Source organism: Pocillopora verrucosa, chromosome 8 (assembly GCF_036669915.1).
Source record: "Pocillopora verrucosa isolate sample1 chromosome 8, ASM3666991v2, whole genome shotgun sequence".
In the NCBI taxonomy this organism is placed as follows: Eukaryota; Metazoa; Cnidaria; class Anthozoa; order Scleractinia; family Pocilloporidae; genus Pocillopora; species Pocillopora verrucosa.
The window spans coordinates 22,838,579-22,852,461 of NC_089319.1; the positions used below are offsets into that span (position 1 = coordinate 22,838,579).

A 13,883-nucleotide genomic window follows, 5' to 3' on the forward strand; every position below is an offset into this window, starting at 1 on the left:
ATTTTTCATACTGTTACGCGCTCGAATTTACAGCCGGATTTTCGGTGCAAGGAATTTTCTGTCAGAAGTAAGGGGAAACCCGGGCAAAGCTAAGGGAGAACTGTTACCTTGTTTGTGCCCTTGGACTCAGTAAACGTTCACAAACAGCTTACTGACACCGTCGAAACGGATATTATTGAGTATGCAGAGCGTTGTTGTAAAAAAAACCCGGTTTTTTTCGTCTTCTTTTCTCCGTATCAACGGCAACGGGCTAGGTTCTTTTACTTTAATCAACATTAAAAAGGAATCTCTCACGTCATTCAACGCAAGGTTGAAAATTCTCGAATGGCAAGGTTACTAGAGGTTACTATGACGAGTATCGGGCATGTGACCAGAGCTCCTGGGGATGAATGTGTTTCAGTCTAGATCCCAATCTTTCCACGTCCAGTAATATTTCGATATTTTTGCATGTGCATGCTGGAAATCTACATAATCTTTTGTTGCTCATTTTCGGTGTGGTAAGGTCACCGTTTTATTTCGAAATCAGTTTAATGTGAAAAGCTTGGCTAGTCCACTAAGCAGTGTCGCAGTCAGAGAGGATGACAAAGCCTAAGGAAGGTGCAAGCCACCAAAATGGTCAGGCACATGATAAGGACATCGTTAGGGCTAATGGACACGATAAAGGAGATGACCGGCGGCCATTCAGCATAAAGTGCGAGTGGGACATCAAACAGACTCAGCAGTTTTCTGACGATGGAACCAACACTTATTTCTGGTGAGCCAAGCGGCCGGTCATGTTGGAGAAGTCTCCATAGCTAATGAGGTTTTCGTTGCGCTCGATCGCCCTTATTTGCGTGATAAATTTACTTCCCCAAGCAGGTGTATTAAGTAATCATGTCTTGATTACTTTATGTACATAGCAGCTTCGATTGATGAAGCTCTATCAGAAGTGCTTTATTTTTCTCATCAGTTTACTACTTTCCTGTATTTTGCATCCGCTGAAGTAAAAACTTTTATCTCAGTTTAGGTTTCATACATGTATCCGATGTATATACACTACTGTATGATTGCTCTTTGTATGTGTCCGGTCAAGCAATGCTATGGTAGCAACATGTGCATGCATGCATGCATGCATGATGCGATGATTTGTAGCCCTGAGAGATTTTTATCACGTACCCAAGTGCACTTTATCCCCATAAGACTTGCCCTTGAAATAAGAAGTTCACAAAGTAATCATGGACACTTCTTGGTTTTTAGCCAAATGAGATTAAAAGAATCAAAGCTGGTGTCAAAATATAATTTGGTTTTATCAACTGAGTTGGTAATGTAAATTGGGCTCCATGAAGAGTTTCAAAGCTGACCAGTGTGGCCAACTCACATTACCAGCCCACAACACCAAATTATCTAGTAATACCCACCAATGCCGCACTACTGTTTCTCTAGAAACCTACACCCTTTATTCCAAGTTGGTGTCAGTTATGGAACAGTCAGATGCAGTGAGGATCAGTGGCTTATTAAGTGCATGTGAGATTAATGCTTGTACAATTAATGAAGTTGCTCTGTGAAAATGGATGGGACTTACTTCTAAAATTATTATGGCTTATGATTTTTCTCAGGAGAGCACACACAGTGACAGTTCTTCTAATTATGCTTTGTGTGTTGGTTTATGTTGGAGCTTTTGAGAAAACTAAGGAAAACAGTGAATACAACACAAAGAGGTATGAATATTTTTTATAGAAAAAATGGACGTGACCACAACTATAGTTTAACCCTTTACACCCTAAAATCAGTAAGCATATTCTCATTACTGTTCCCTAAACATTTTCTGAGGTGCTGTCAAGGAGAATTTGTTCGACAATCCTGAGCTTCAGTGGGTGATCATTTTATTCATTCTCATGACCTTAATGTGTGATTCAGGGATAATATTTAAGGATAAAACAACTATTTCTCATGTATTAGAGGCTTCTGATTTAAACTGCTGATTTTGAGTGGGTAATCTGCTGCTTAAGTTAATTACCAATAAAATTAATTTAATTAACTTTTTAGATATAACTTGCTCCTTTTTACATTTATACTTGCTTCAAACTCTTTCCAACAATGAAGATTCTTGTGCAGAGCCACTGTTACTCCTTGTTCCCTTTTACTCACTTCAAACTCTTTGTACAAGTGCTCAGTTAAAGGAATCCACATCTTACCTACTCGTTTTTTTTCACAATTTTCTGGGGGATTGTGCCTCCATCCCCCCCCCCTCCTCCCCACAGTAAAAAAGGTGATGACCATGGCATCACAGTCAATGGAGAGGTGGGCAAAAAATTGTTTTTGCAAATTAATATGTGAGCTCTGCGTTTATTGAATGAACACCCATATCTAATGTGTGTTGAAGTGGTTAATTGGAGGTTGTAAAATGCAGGTTTTATATGGATGTTATTGTGGCAGGCTAAATGTGATAAAACCAGTAAACTATGCCTAGACATGACTTTGTCTCATTACCCTAACATGTATCTCTCAGTGGTGATCGACATTTAATTTCTTCCTAAAAGTCTATATGAAATTATTTAGTAAACAGGTGATAAGAATTAAGATGTATTTTTTTAATAAACTCTCAATTTTCATAATCCCTTGACCCTAAGAGTGACTAGCATCTTAGATTTCCTTACAATATCAGCCCTGAATCAAACATTAGAGTCACAGGAATAAAGAAAATGATTTCCAACCAAAAGAGAATTTGAATTGTCACACAAATTCCCCTTGTCAGCACCTAAGGAAATGTATAGCAAATAGTATAGAAAATATGCATACTCGTATTAGGGTGTAGATGGTTAACAGCCAGTTAATAAGGAACTATTAATCAGCCAGAAGAGAGAATTAGTGATCAAATTCTGCAATTTAGAGCACATTTTGACTGAGTATTGTCAAACCAGAATTAAAATACTCAAAATTGCCACTGACAACACAGGAAAATATCACAGGGCATGAAGGGGCAAATAAAAAAAAACAAGCGTAGTGCCTGACGACAGTCGTGCCTTTAGTTGTGGATTCACATGTAATTGTTTGTCAGGGTGGTATCAGCTTTCTAGACCAATCACTAATTATAGAAAAGTAAAACCACTGTCAACCAGAATTAGTACTTAATTACTTTTTGTGACACTTTTGCTCTTAAGGGTGTAACATGATATTTGCATGTTATGTTGTTTCAGAGGACTTATAGCCTGTATAGCTGTGTTCTTGTTGTTTGGGGTTACTCAGATTAGAGATGGTCCATTCAAACGACCTCACCCAGGTATGTGATTGATTGGCCAAAATGTAATAAACCTTTAAAATAGTTGTTTTGTTCAAAAGATGAACACCTGAGATGAAACCACATACAGGTAGAGATGGTTTCAATTATAATAGATCAATACATCAAGACAATCACACAGATTGCTAATGACAGATTTGAAAAACTCAGGCTTAATTTTAAAGATGCTTAAAACACCATGAAGCGCATTGGTTTACGGAGGTTTTTTTATTTACAAAGTCTCCCCTACCTGACAAATTTTCCCCACCCTGTCCTGTTAAAAACTTTGCTGCTATACCTTATTTAATTCTATTTGCTAAATAGGCATGCTGATTAAGTTGATTCATGTTGGGGGCAAAATCTATCATTGTGGTGGCAAATTCCTAAGGGGCAACCATAGGTTTGACCCCTAGTGTTGCATCAGTATATTGTAAAAGGCATTAAATATTACCGTTGTCTACAAATGTACTGCTGACCAACCCATGAATAACATGTTCTTAATCTCAAGCTCTCTGTTTTGATTTTCAGCTTTCTGGCGTATCATTCTTTGCCTGAGTGTTGTTTATGAATTGGCTCTAATTTTTCTTTTATTCCAGGTATGGGTTTTTGGTAAATATATGTTATTTGTCATTGTTAACACCTCTTCAACTGGTAAAGTCTGCTGTTTATATTAGACAATTACTTACACTTGCAAAATTATTTAGATTTTTTTGTTGCAATCATGACTGCTGCTGATATTCTCATTTTGGCCCTCATTGTTCTCTTTTTAACTTACCTTTGCATGCAAAATTATTTTCAGACAACTGATGATGCAAGGCAGTTATTGAAGTATCTTGACGAAGATTTGGGGAAACCATTGCCTGAGCAATCTTATGGGGAAGACTGTAGGTTGTACACTCCTGGACATCCCAAGGGATCATTCCATACCTTTCTTGTAGGTGCAAGTTAAATTTTTAACCCTTTAAACTTAAGAGCGACAGGCATCTACATGTAATTTCTCCTCACAGTAATACTGCTGAATCATTCATTAAGATCATGAGAATAAAGGAATACTGGTCATTGCTGACTTAGGAAGCTTTGAGAGTTAAACCATAAAAAAATATCAGCACCATAGGAAATGAATAGAGAAGAGTATGGAAATTATGGATACTGATTTTGAGGTATACAGGGTTTGCTTTTTCACCCCAAATTAAGTAGTTGTTCTGAGTGTTTTGAAAATCAAACATTCATCAAATAAATTGTTTAGCAGCAGAGATTGCAACATAATTGGTTCAAGTTAGCAAATTTTTATTTAATCAAAAATATTTTCTTAAAGTAAAGAACCCTCAGAATGTTGGAAACATTGTTTTGAGTCTAAATGTACCCTTCTCTAAGCACTGTCATTCTTTAATGCCCCACAGGAGAAGTGTGATGTCTTTTTACCAGCTCATTTCTTTGGATGGTGGGCAAAGGTAAGGTGAAGTTGTTGAAGTGAAGCATTGAGATTACAGACATTTCTAACTGGGGGTTCTCTTATCTGTTACTGGTTGGTAGTGAAAGAATCCTAGGAGTGACTCATTGCTTGTTTGGCATAAAATCGTCTCTCTTTTGTGCAACTTGCCAAGTGTGTATCCCTTTTTACTTTTTATGACCAATTTTGTGTTTGTAGGCACTCATCCTGCGTGACTATTGGTTATTGACTGTCATCAGTGTTCTCTTTGAAGTCTTGGAGTATTCCTTGGAGCATCAGTTACCAAACTTTAGTGAATGTTGGTGGGATCATGTAAGTTCAACTCCTCAAATGACAATTTTCTTTAATCCTGTGATTCCTTGTAACTACTCAACAGTTTCATTACAAGGGATGATGATAAGCAGGTGTGATGTTGCTTCTCAAACCCTCGACTAATTTATAGGTAAATATACAGAACACTCCTAAAAGAGTCCAGTTGGTAGAAAGCCCTGATAAGTACTTGGATGGTGTACATTAAAGTGTTCAAAATTGTGGGTTTCGATATCCTCACCCCCTTCAGCCTTTGTAAATCATCATTTACCGGATCAAAAGGTTAAAAAAAATTCAATGCAGCTTGGGTTGGATCAGGCTTTTGATTAATGTCATTATCTGAACAACTGCTCACCTATCCCTCCCCTGGCCCTAAATTGTTATCAATTGACTGTTATTGGGTCAGGGGAGGGGTAAGGTAGCATTGCCTGATGTGGGTTCTAGGTTCACTTCTTAGAATGCCTTACTTGGTCATAGACCATAACCCAACAGTCAAGCTAGCAAAAATAGACTGCCAAATAATTATACTCTTGTCACTAAAATGTCCTTCTTAAAGTGCTTTAAATACAATTAAGATCCATTTGGTTTGGATCAAGGGGATAGATGTGTTTGCATTGTATGGTGTGGAGTGTGTTTAGTAACTATTTAAGCCACTTATTCTTTTAACAGTGGATCATGGATGTTCTTGTTTGCAACGGTTTTGGAGCATATCTTGGTATGAAGACTTGTGAATATCTTGGAAATAAGGTACATTGCAGCTGTCATCTTACTCATGCCCTGTCTTAAGGAGGCTCAAAATGCTTTCGGTATTTTTTAACACCAGTGCTTGGGTAGAGTGATATGAATACACTTATTTCGTGTGTTCTCCAATGAAAATGATGTAAAAATATTGTAAAATTATATCTATAAAACATATGATTATTTTTTTGGACATCTTGGGTACCAGAACCACTTTGAATTCCCCCATAAAATAAGGTGGCTCTCAACCGTATTCACAGAAAAGGCGGGGGGGGGGGGAATTTTTTTTGGAACGTTTTGAAGAAAAGCTTTTTGTTTTTCAATAATTTTATGCTATATATGGGACGTTTCTTTTTACGTTCACAGCCATACCACTGGAGAGGGTTATGGAACATTCCCACCTACAGGTAAGCTTTCCGTACGCATTAATGGATATTTTAACCATCTTTTAAATATTATCGCTGTCGTTCTCTCTGGGGCAACACAATTAAATCCTATAGCCTCAAACCCATTTCAAACAAACCCTTCTTCAAATCGAATAAAACTGTATTTCCCCCAGATTTCTGGTTGAAATCCACTTGTAATTTCACTCATCCCTTCATATAATTTGCGTTCCAATTTATCCTCGATCACCAGAACTTTAGTCCAAATTCTAGTTTTAATTGTAGCAGTCTTGAATTTTTAGCCTTTGGTTTTTCCTAACTCAAAATGACTGTCAGCCTAGTGAAGGTTACAATTTTAAGAGATTGAAGAGACTTCATGTGTAGCACAGGTCCTTAGTGTTGTAGTTCATGAGATACTTCATCCAACATGTATTCCTTTTCCTCTGTGGTAGTGATGTTGGACGTATTGGTTTCGATCTGATTAGTTACACATATTGATGGGTTTTTGCGAAGTCACGTCATGAAAAATAAAACATTTGAGGGGCAGTGTTTTGTTTGTTTGTTTTGTTTGTTTGTTTTATAAGAAATCAGTAATAACATGCATAAACAAGAAGTACCCTTGCCAAACATATTTCAATATTCAACAGTCATTTGATGGAAAACAGTATTTATGCAACACATGTTGTCATTCAAAAGTCATAAAAGGAAAATTACCATGTCAGGCTATAGTGAATCATATGTATGTGAATGAAATACCCACAGAACTATCCACAATAGAAAAACTAGAACAAATACTATAGCTTAACGAATAGTATTTGATAAGATTGTGGTTTTGCATAAAGGACAACAGAAAAAATTAAAGGTGCAATATGCAATGTACCTGTAGAATATGATCAGACATGTAAACAACTCCCTCGTCCACCTGACAGATCTGGTATAATAATGCTAAAGCTTAAAAGACAGTTACAATTTAGAGGACATGTTTATTTTCAAGCAGTACGACCAGAGTTCATACAGCAAGTTCTTAACTGGCTCAAAGTATATAATCCATTGTACAAAGATATACAAGTTGATATTAGCAATATTGATAGCAACCTCACAGCTTTACAAAATGATGCAGATGATAATGACACACATCAACAAGCTATATAAAACAATGTAACAACAGATAGTGATCTTGCATTGGAGTATGAATCCAGTGGTGAATGCTCGAGTAAAACGCTCGATATGAAGCCCGAGTGAACGCTCCTCGAGCGTGTAATTGGAATGTCATTCAACGGAACAATTTGGAAAGTCATTGTTGTTTTACTGGAAGATAAAAAAAAATACTCGGCGAGCTAAAACTTGCGAAAACGTCGATTTCTGCCAAGGTTTTTCATGATATGAAGCTCTGAAGTCGAAAGGACTCGCTTTTGATAGCGATTCTTTGTAACTCAGTAAATGCAAACTGGCGAATTATTGTGAAACTTCACACTCGTGAACTACAGTTTCGTAATTTTCTCCTCAAATTACCTGACATGCACATAATTCTTTCGTCCTCAAACAGACAATTGATGTTAGTGTAAGTAAACAGACGTTTCGTGGTGTTCTTAGAAACTTGTTTGTTTGCCACCAATCGACAAATAGTTGACTCCTCTTCAATTCCGCTGAAATAAAATGGAGGTTGACCATTTCGACTTGAATATGGATAATAATTCTGTAAGCGATCTTCGGTTACGAGCGAAGGATCAAAAGCACCATGTGTGGTGGACCAAAGCCACTTCAAAAGCGCTTCGATGCTCTCAAACACATATTTTGCGATCTGAACATCATAACTTTTGACAATATCAAACCCGGCTGCTGAACAATATTGCTCGATCGTTGACCTCGCTTCAAAATTGAACATGTCAAGTAAATGTTCGGCATTTTCTGGATTCAGTTCCTTAAAGGCGCTTGTCATGAATGGGAATAGATAGCTGACGTACTGAGCTGCAATTTTGGCATGACCATTCCGCTTTAGGCTCGCGTACATATTCCGAAACGCATTGGATTTGTCTGGGATCCAGTGCAGCACGTAGTTGCTGAAGATAATGTCGTGGGATTCTGAGCCCATACCAGGGAAGTTTGAAGAGCTCCCCTCGATAAACGAAAGATTGTCGATATTACCGTGTGATTTTTTAGCAAGTTCAAGGCGTTCTTTGTCAGGATCAACACCCACAACCTTTCCACTGTTTCCAACAAGCTGAGCAAGACATGCAGACAGCTCTCCTGTGCCACAACCGAGGTCTAAGATCGTGTCTCCGGCTTGGGGTTGAACTTCGGTCTCTATGACATTTTACCAGACTCGTTTTGCACAGTACGAGAGCTTTGCTTGTAACCCTCAGAGGCAGTGTTGATAGTCGATGAAACATAACAATTTTTCCGTTCCATGGCGCTCAGAATGTCGTAGTGGTCTTAAACGGTTCGACTTTACGAGAGAACCAAGTTATCGATAGAAACTCGTAAACAGTGACGTCATTGAATAGTGGCCATTTGGCATGGACCAATAGTAACATTCGCAAGGTGAGGCTAAAACGTTCGTCACGCTCACTACTCCTTTGGACGGTTGATAACATGAACAATTCATCTCGGTGCCTCAATCATGACATCAGCTAACGTCATTTTGGCATTAATAAGAAGGCCCTCAAATGTTGACAGCTTTGAACATCAGATGTGAGATGGACATCTCGGTTTCGTGACTTTAATTTTGTTTTTAATTTAACTCTGTAACTCCCAGGGGTTTCTTAAATGTAAATTTATCCTCACAAGATCAATGCATCATCCAGCATATTTAGTCTCCACCACACAACAAATAACACAGTAGTGAACACCAAATAAGTTTATTTAGGGAAGCCTGCCGAGAACGAACCCGAGGCATATATTGCCCGAGGCGAGCATACATACATACATTCGCAACTGATATTCCATATACAATCCTGATAAACAGTCGATTCCTTACGCATTCAAAAATAGGTATACATTACTAACATGCATACTTCACCAAGTCGGGATTAACTGAGAAGGGCAACCGCTTACAAGGACATTAATACAGTTATACGGAGGCCAGAAAAAACCTGCCAGAAAAAACGCCTTTGGGGAAAAATATGACAGGAAATCTGGGTAGGAACCATGGCCCAAACTTAGAGCAGTCGGCAGCCCGTCCTACGAGGCTTCACAGTTGAAGAAAATAATTTTTCAAACTAAAATAAATTTGTCATCAGCCAGAGGTGGACGGTTGATTCTGAGGCCTAGATGGACACCACGTGTTTACTCCCTCTTATATACCACTGCATCATTACCCATGATGCTCGGGCCCAAGGCCCAGGCTTTGTCATGTCGTATCTCGTGCCGACAAAATATTTATTTCTGCCTTATTCGCAGACTCAATCGTCAGAAATACCATATTGTTTGGAAGTGACAAACTTATCATCTGAAGAGTTTTGTTCGCTTGATCGAACATCAAATTCTGTCTTCCAAATAAAAAGGAAATTAAGGACACCTAGAAGGAAGAATAATTCATCAGCGGGTGTTACGCTTAAGGTTTGAGGTATCACAGAAGGAAAATTAGCTTTTCCATTCAAACTGAGGTAGCGTGAAAATTATGCGCGCCAACCCTGTAAAAGTCTACATTTTCCTAAAGCTTAATAAACACTGATTTCAGATATGTAACTTATTATTTTCTTGATTTTTACCACAGAACAAAATAGGAGCTTATTTATTCACGCCGAGACGTTTTTCGAGATACGTTTATTTGACGACGCATTTTATTCAACACGTTTCTTTTTTATCGGAACGTGATCTGCACATATTGACTTAAAAGAGAAGGTTTGGAATTTGCATTTAGCGCTTCGTTATTTACCGAATATCAGCCAGGAATAAAATCATTAAAAATCAGAACTCAATCCAAAACACTTTACCGGATTTTTTTCGGGGCGTTGGTCACGCCTATGAAGGCTGTTACCTAATCACATCGGAGAGAGCCATTTGAGACTGTTTTGCTGACGCGTGCTAGAGGCAAAGAGCGAACAAGGAGTTAGGTCGAGAAGGTTAAGTAACACGTGTGGATGTGTAGCTACTTGTGACGATATGGAAGGAGCAAAAAGAGGAGAAAAGAGGTCAGGGAGAGGAAGGAGAGCTACACTCCAAACACAATTTAAAACAGCTTTTCAACGATCGATGCTCGAAGTGCAATGCTACGCGAATGATGATGGACTGTCGGCGAAATTTATCGAGAACTAGCGCCCACAGCAACTTCGATAGACATAGACTCTGGCCAATGAATCTCTTCAGTCTAGTAGGAACCCCTGTCGCTATCAGTGAACAAAATTTCCACTCCGATGCAAAGTGCGAATAAATTTTCTTTTTCCGCAACGGCAAAGGGATTTGCCACTTTTGAACACGATAACAGCTTGAAAACAACACATGAATTACAAAAACAATCTCTCTAGCTTTCCGAAAGAACTTATGTAAGTAGACTTGATGACGAATGAGTGATTTCGGAACTGCACAAAACTGTACAGTATGCATTATGAATCAACAGTGGAAATCGTGAATTAGGTGACGAGATTAAGTTGATATGAGGTGTCTTCAATCTTACGCCTTCCGTTCTATTCTCAAATAACTATTTGCTTTTATCTTCTAATTTTTGAACACTCCTTTTATGACATTTTTTTTCTCAGTGGCATGTTCAAAAGAGTTGCTGCTCAATTTACTCCTTATTCGTGGACATCTTATGATTGGAAAGCCACCACAAGCCTTACAAGATGGCTGGCTGTCTGTGGAATTGCTGCTGTGGTATGTGAAAAATCCTGCTATTCTTGGGGTCTGAGAACGCTTTTCAAATGAGTGTCGTAAAACCAACACCGAAGCGATCAAAACAGCCTGGCATAGCAAGGAAAATATCACCAGGAACCAATGAGTTTTTTAAGTAAAAATAAGAAAGCTGCCTGAAGCGCGGGAAAACGCGGGTGACCAAGTTACAATTGGTTTTGGTTTGAAATCTGATTGGTTCAGAAAGTGGCGAGAGTTCTCTGGACCAATCACCTAACGAAGTAAAGCAAATCAATGCAATTTCGGATTACTTGCTCTGTTTCGTGTCTGCAATCAAATACGCTAAAAAGCTTTTAATTAATTTTTCAGTTCCTTATGGCCGAGTTAAACTTGTTTTACTTGAAGTTTATTTTGTGGATTCCTCCTCCTCATTTCATCATGCAAGTTCGTATGGCACTGTACCTTGGGATGGGAGCTGTGGCACTGAATGAAACATTTAGATACATGGACGACCCGTAAGTTACTAATGTTGTAGCCTGCAAGCAGGTACTCATCTTTATTAACGCTTCGGCACCAGTGTTTCCTCGCTCGCGGGAAAGCTTAAAGCACGTGAGCTTGCGAGAGGTCTGCAAGGGACAGTTAAGAATTGATTATTAGTGCCAGACCCCCGACAAACCTCTCCACGACTCGTTTCATATTTTCCCGGGGACAGGTAGCATCTGTCTTACAGCCCTTGTAATGAGGACCAGCACGTAGGCTACTAGTTTTAGAAATTTTTGTAAGTAAGAACGCGGGGAGTGAATTGGTGTCCAACTTAATAATAAAAATAAAACATAGCTAGCGTGATCGACTGGAGTGATGGTACGTAAAAATTTACAGCCTGGCTTAAAAAGCGAAACTGGTCGGCTATTAAAAGGCCACCTAGATGAAGACTTAACTGATCTCTTGTAGAAAAATAGTCGTAAGAAGCTTTAAGGTATTAGTAAATCTCCGTTGCTCTCTTTTCATTTCAGCACTTGTAAGCGGTTTGGACAGCAGGCTTGGGTGGTCGCGGCTATTGTTGCAACAGAAGTGCTAATCTGCGTTAAATTCGGTTGGGAAACCATCACTATACCCTTTCCTACACACGTGACAGTATTCTGGCTTCTTTTCCTCGGCTCTTGGACTGCGTGGACGGTGTGGCAATTTTGGCCTTCGATTATCGGCGGCTTTCGTATCAATCACGATAAAGAAACCGATAGTGGTATTAATAACGCAGATCACAGACCAAAACATGAATGAATTTTTGACAAAATGTTCGAGAATGATTAAATACTGATCAAGATTTTTAGGATAAATAAAAATGGGGAAAATTCCCTTTGGATTTTTGTTCTCATCAGCATCAGGGCAGGTTGCGCTTTTCCTTCAAGCGTAATAAATTAATTTGCTAATTCTTGAGAATGATTTTCAAAGAACGTAATTTGCCAATTTTTGAGAATGATTTTCAAACAGTGCGTTCACGGCTAGTTTCAAATCTGTCAGCATCGTCATCCTCATTATCAACGTCATGAACTTTTCAGTTCTACGTTTTTCTTTTTGGTTACGTTTCTTTTTTTCCTGTCAAGAGAATAATGATTTTAACAATATATTGAAAAATTTGTGTGAAAGAATCAATTCGTATTCAATCGGAACGATCCCAACGAGCTAATTTGTTCTTGTTTGCCGCTTCTAATTAATGTATGCCTTACAAGTGGCGATCACATGGAGAGACACCCAGCCGGGATAAAAAGGGTGTTGCGCCATTTCTCTTCCAGCAAGATGCCCCTTGAAACATGCGATCGCCAACTGCGACGGATTTTTTATGTGCTACCTATCAGTGAACACACCAACAATTCGGCGTATCTCGCTGAACTGTTGTGAATGTTTTACAGTCATGCTTTTTGTTACACTGGGGTAGAAGACAAGGCATTCATTTAGTTAGCTCAACTGGGTTCCATGAAATTTCAGCGTATTTTTACTTACGGGAAATATTTATCATATGACCAATTGTTAAGTGAAGGTATCAAAATGGTTCTCGTTAACCAAGGAAGATCAAGGCTTGTGTATTTCGTATTTATAAACAATATGGGAGGAGAGTGATGTGATATCTATGTTCTGCAGTAGGAGGGCCAGACTTAAATTATATTTCAAAGTGTGACGCCTGAAAAGAAGAAGAAGAGGAGGAAATTCTAGTTTCTTATCACCGAGACGGGGGCCGCAAATATTTTTACATCTCCAACCGAACCTAAGAAATATGTACTTTTGATTAATTCACATCAAGAACCAAAATCTTAGTTAATGTAGCTGTAATGCGTGGTTGGTGTTAAACGAAAATTATTCAAGGATAGACAAATTTTTCACAAGGCAGAAGCATTTTTTTTCGATCCTGTGCTTAATTATTAGCATTGTCCTTCTGGATTTTTATGTAGTAGTGGTCAAATTTTGCTCTATTAGCGTGAAGAAACCAGGTGCCTGTTTTAGTAAAATTTACGATCGTGTATAGCGAGTGATAATTTTAGCTCAACATTTATTGGTTGAAGTAACTGAAGGCACTCACCTAATGTGGGCATGAACACTCGATACTAAGTTAAAAGACGTATTTTTCTAGTTTATGGTAGAGAAACATGTTAATACGCGATTTTGATAAATAAATATGGACAAATGAAAAAGGATGTAGTGTGGGTCAAATTGTGGGCGCACTAATAAACTGAAAATGACAGATTGTTTGGTGTGTCTTGCTTTAGAACAATTCTCAAGTAAGTGCCCTATGTAATCCGGGAGTGCATTGGGTTTATTTTACTCCGCTAAGCATTGATTGGTCCCCTTAAACTCGTTCCATCCTCTTAACCAATCACGGGACTCGATCACTCGCGTTTTCACGCGTTTTACGCTGTTTTCCGACTCTGCCTGACTTCACTTTTTGGTCTCATTGGCTTTTGGT

General features: G+C 38.5%; 1 protein-coding gene and 1 pseudogene across 1 annotated transcript; one reads left to right on the forward strand and one right to left on the reverse strand.

Annotated features, from left to right (window-relative positions):
• The first annotated feature begins 440 nt into the window (after positions 1–440).
• Positions 441–13,664, forward strand: LOC131792462 (phosphatidylserine synthase 2-like). The gene is made up of 12 exons (XM_059109826.2): positions 441–754; positions 1,596–1,697; positions 3,177–3,259; positions 3,785–3,852; positions 4,056–4,190; positions 4,657–4,707; positions 4,905–5,018; positions 5,685–5,762; positions 6,120–6,160; positions 10,834–10,948; positions 11,294–11,439; positions 11,938–13,664. Exons 1-12 carry the CDS (start codon positions 579–581, stop codon positions 12,203–12,205), a joined length of 1,377 nt encoding a protein of 458 aa, XP_058965809.2. The 5' UTR covers positions 441–578; the 3' UTR covers positions 12,206–13,664.
• On the reverse strand, positions 6,839–8,662 carry LOC131792463 (demethylmenaquinone methyltransferase-like; annotated as a pseudogene).
• Positions 13,665–13,883: the final 219 nt, after the last annotated feature.

Coding starts and splice junctions, on each gene's coding strand:
- LOC131792462 (XM_059109826.2), top strand. CDS start 579: ATGACAAAGCCTAAGGAAGGTGCAAGCCACCAAAATGGTCAGGCACAT. Junction 4,708..4,904: donor TCTTTGGATGGTGGGCAAAG/GTAAGGTGAAGT, acceptor TTGTGTTTGTAG/GCACTCATCCTGCGTGACTA. Junction 6,161..10,833: donor TGGAACATTCCCACCTACAG/GTAAGCTTTCCG, acceptor TTTTTTTCTCAG/TGGCATGTTCAAAAGAGTTG.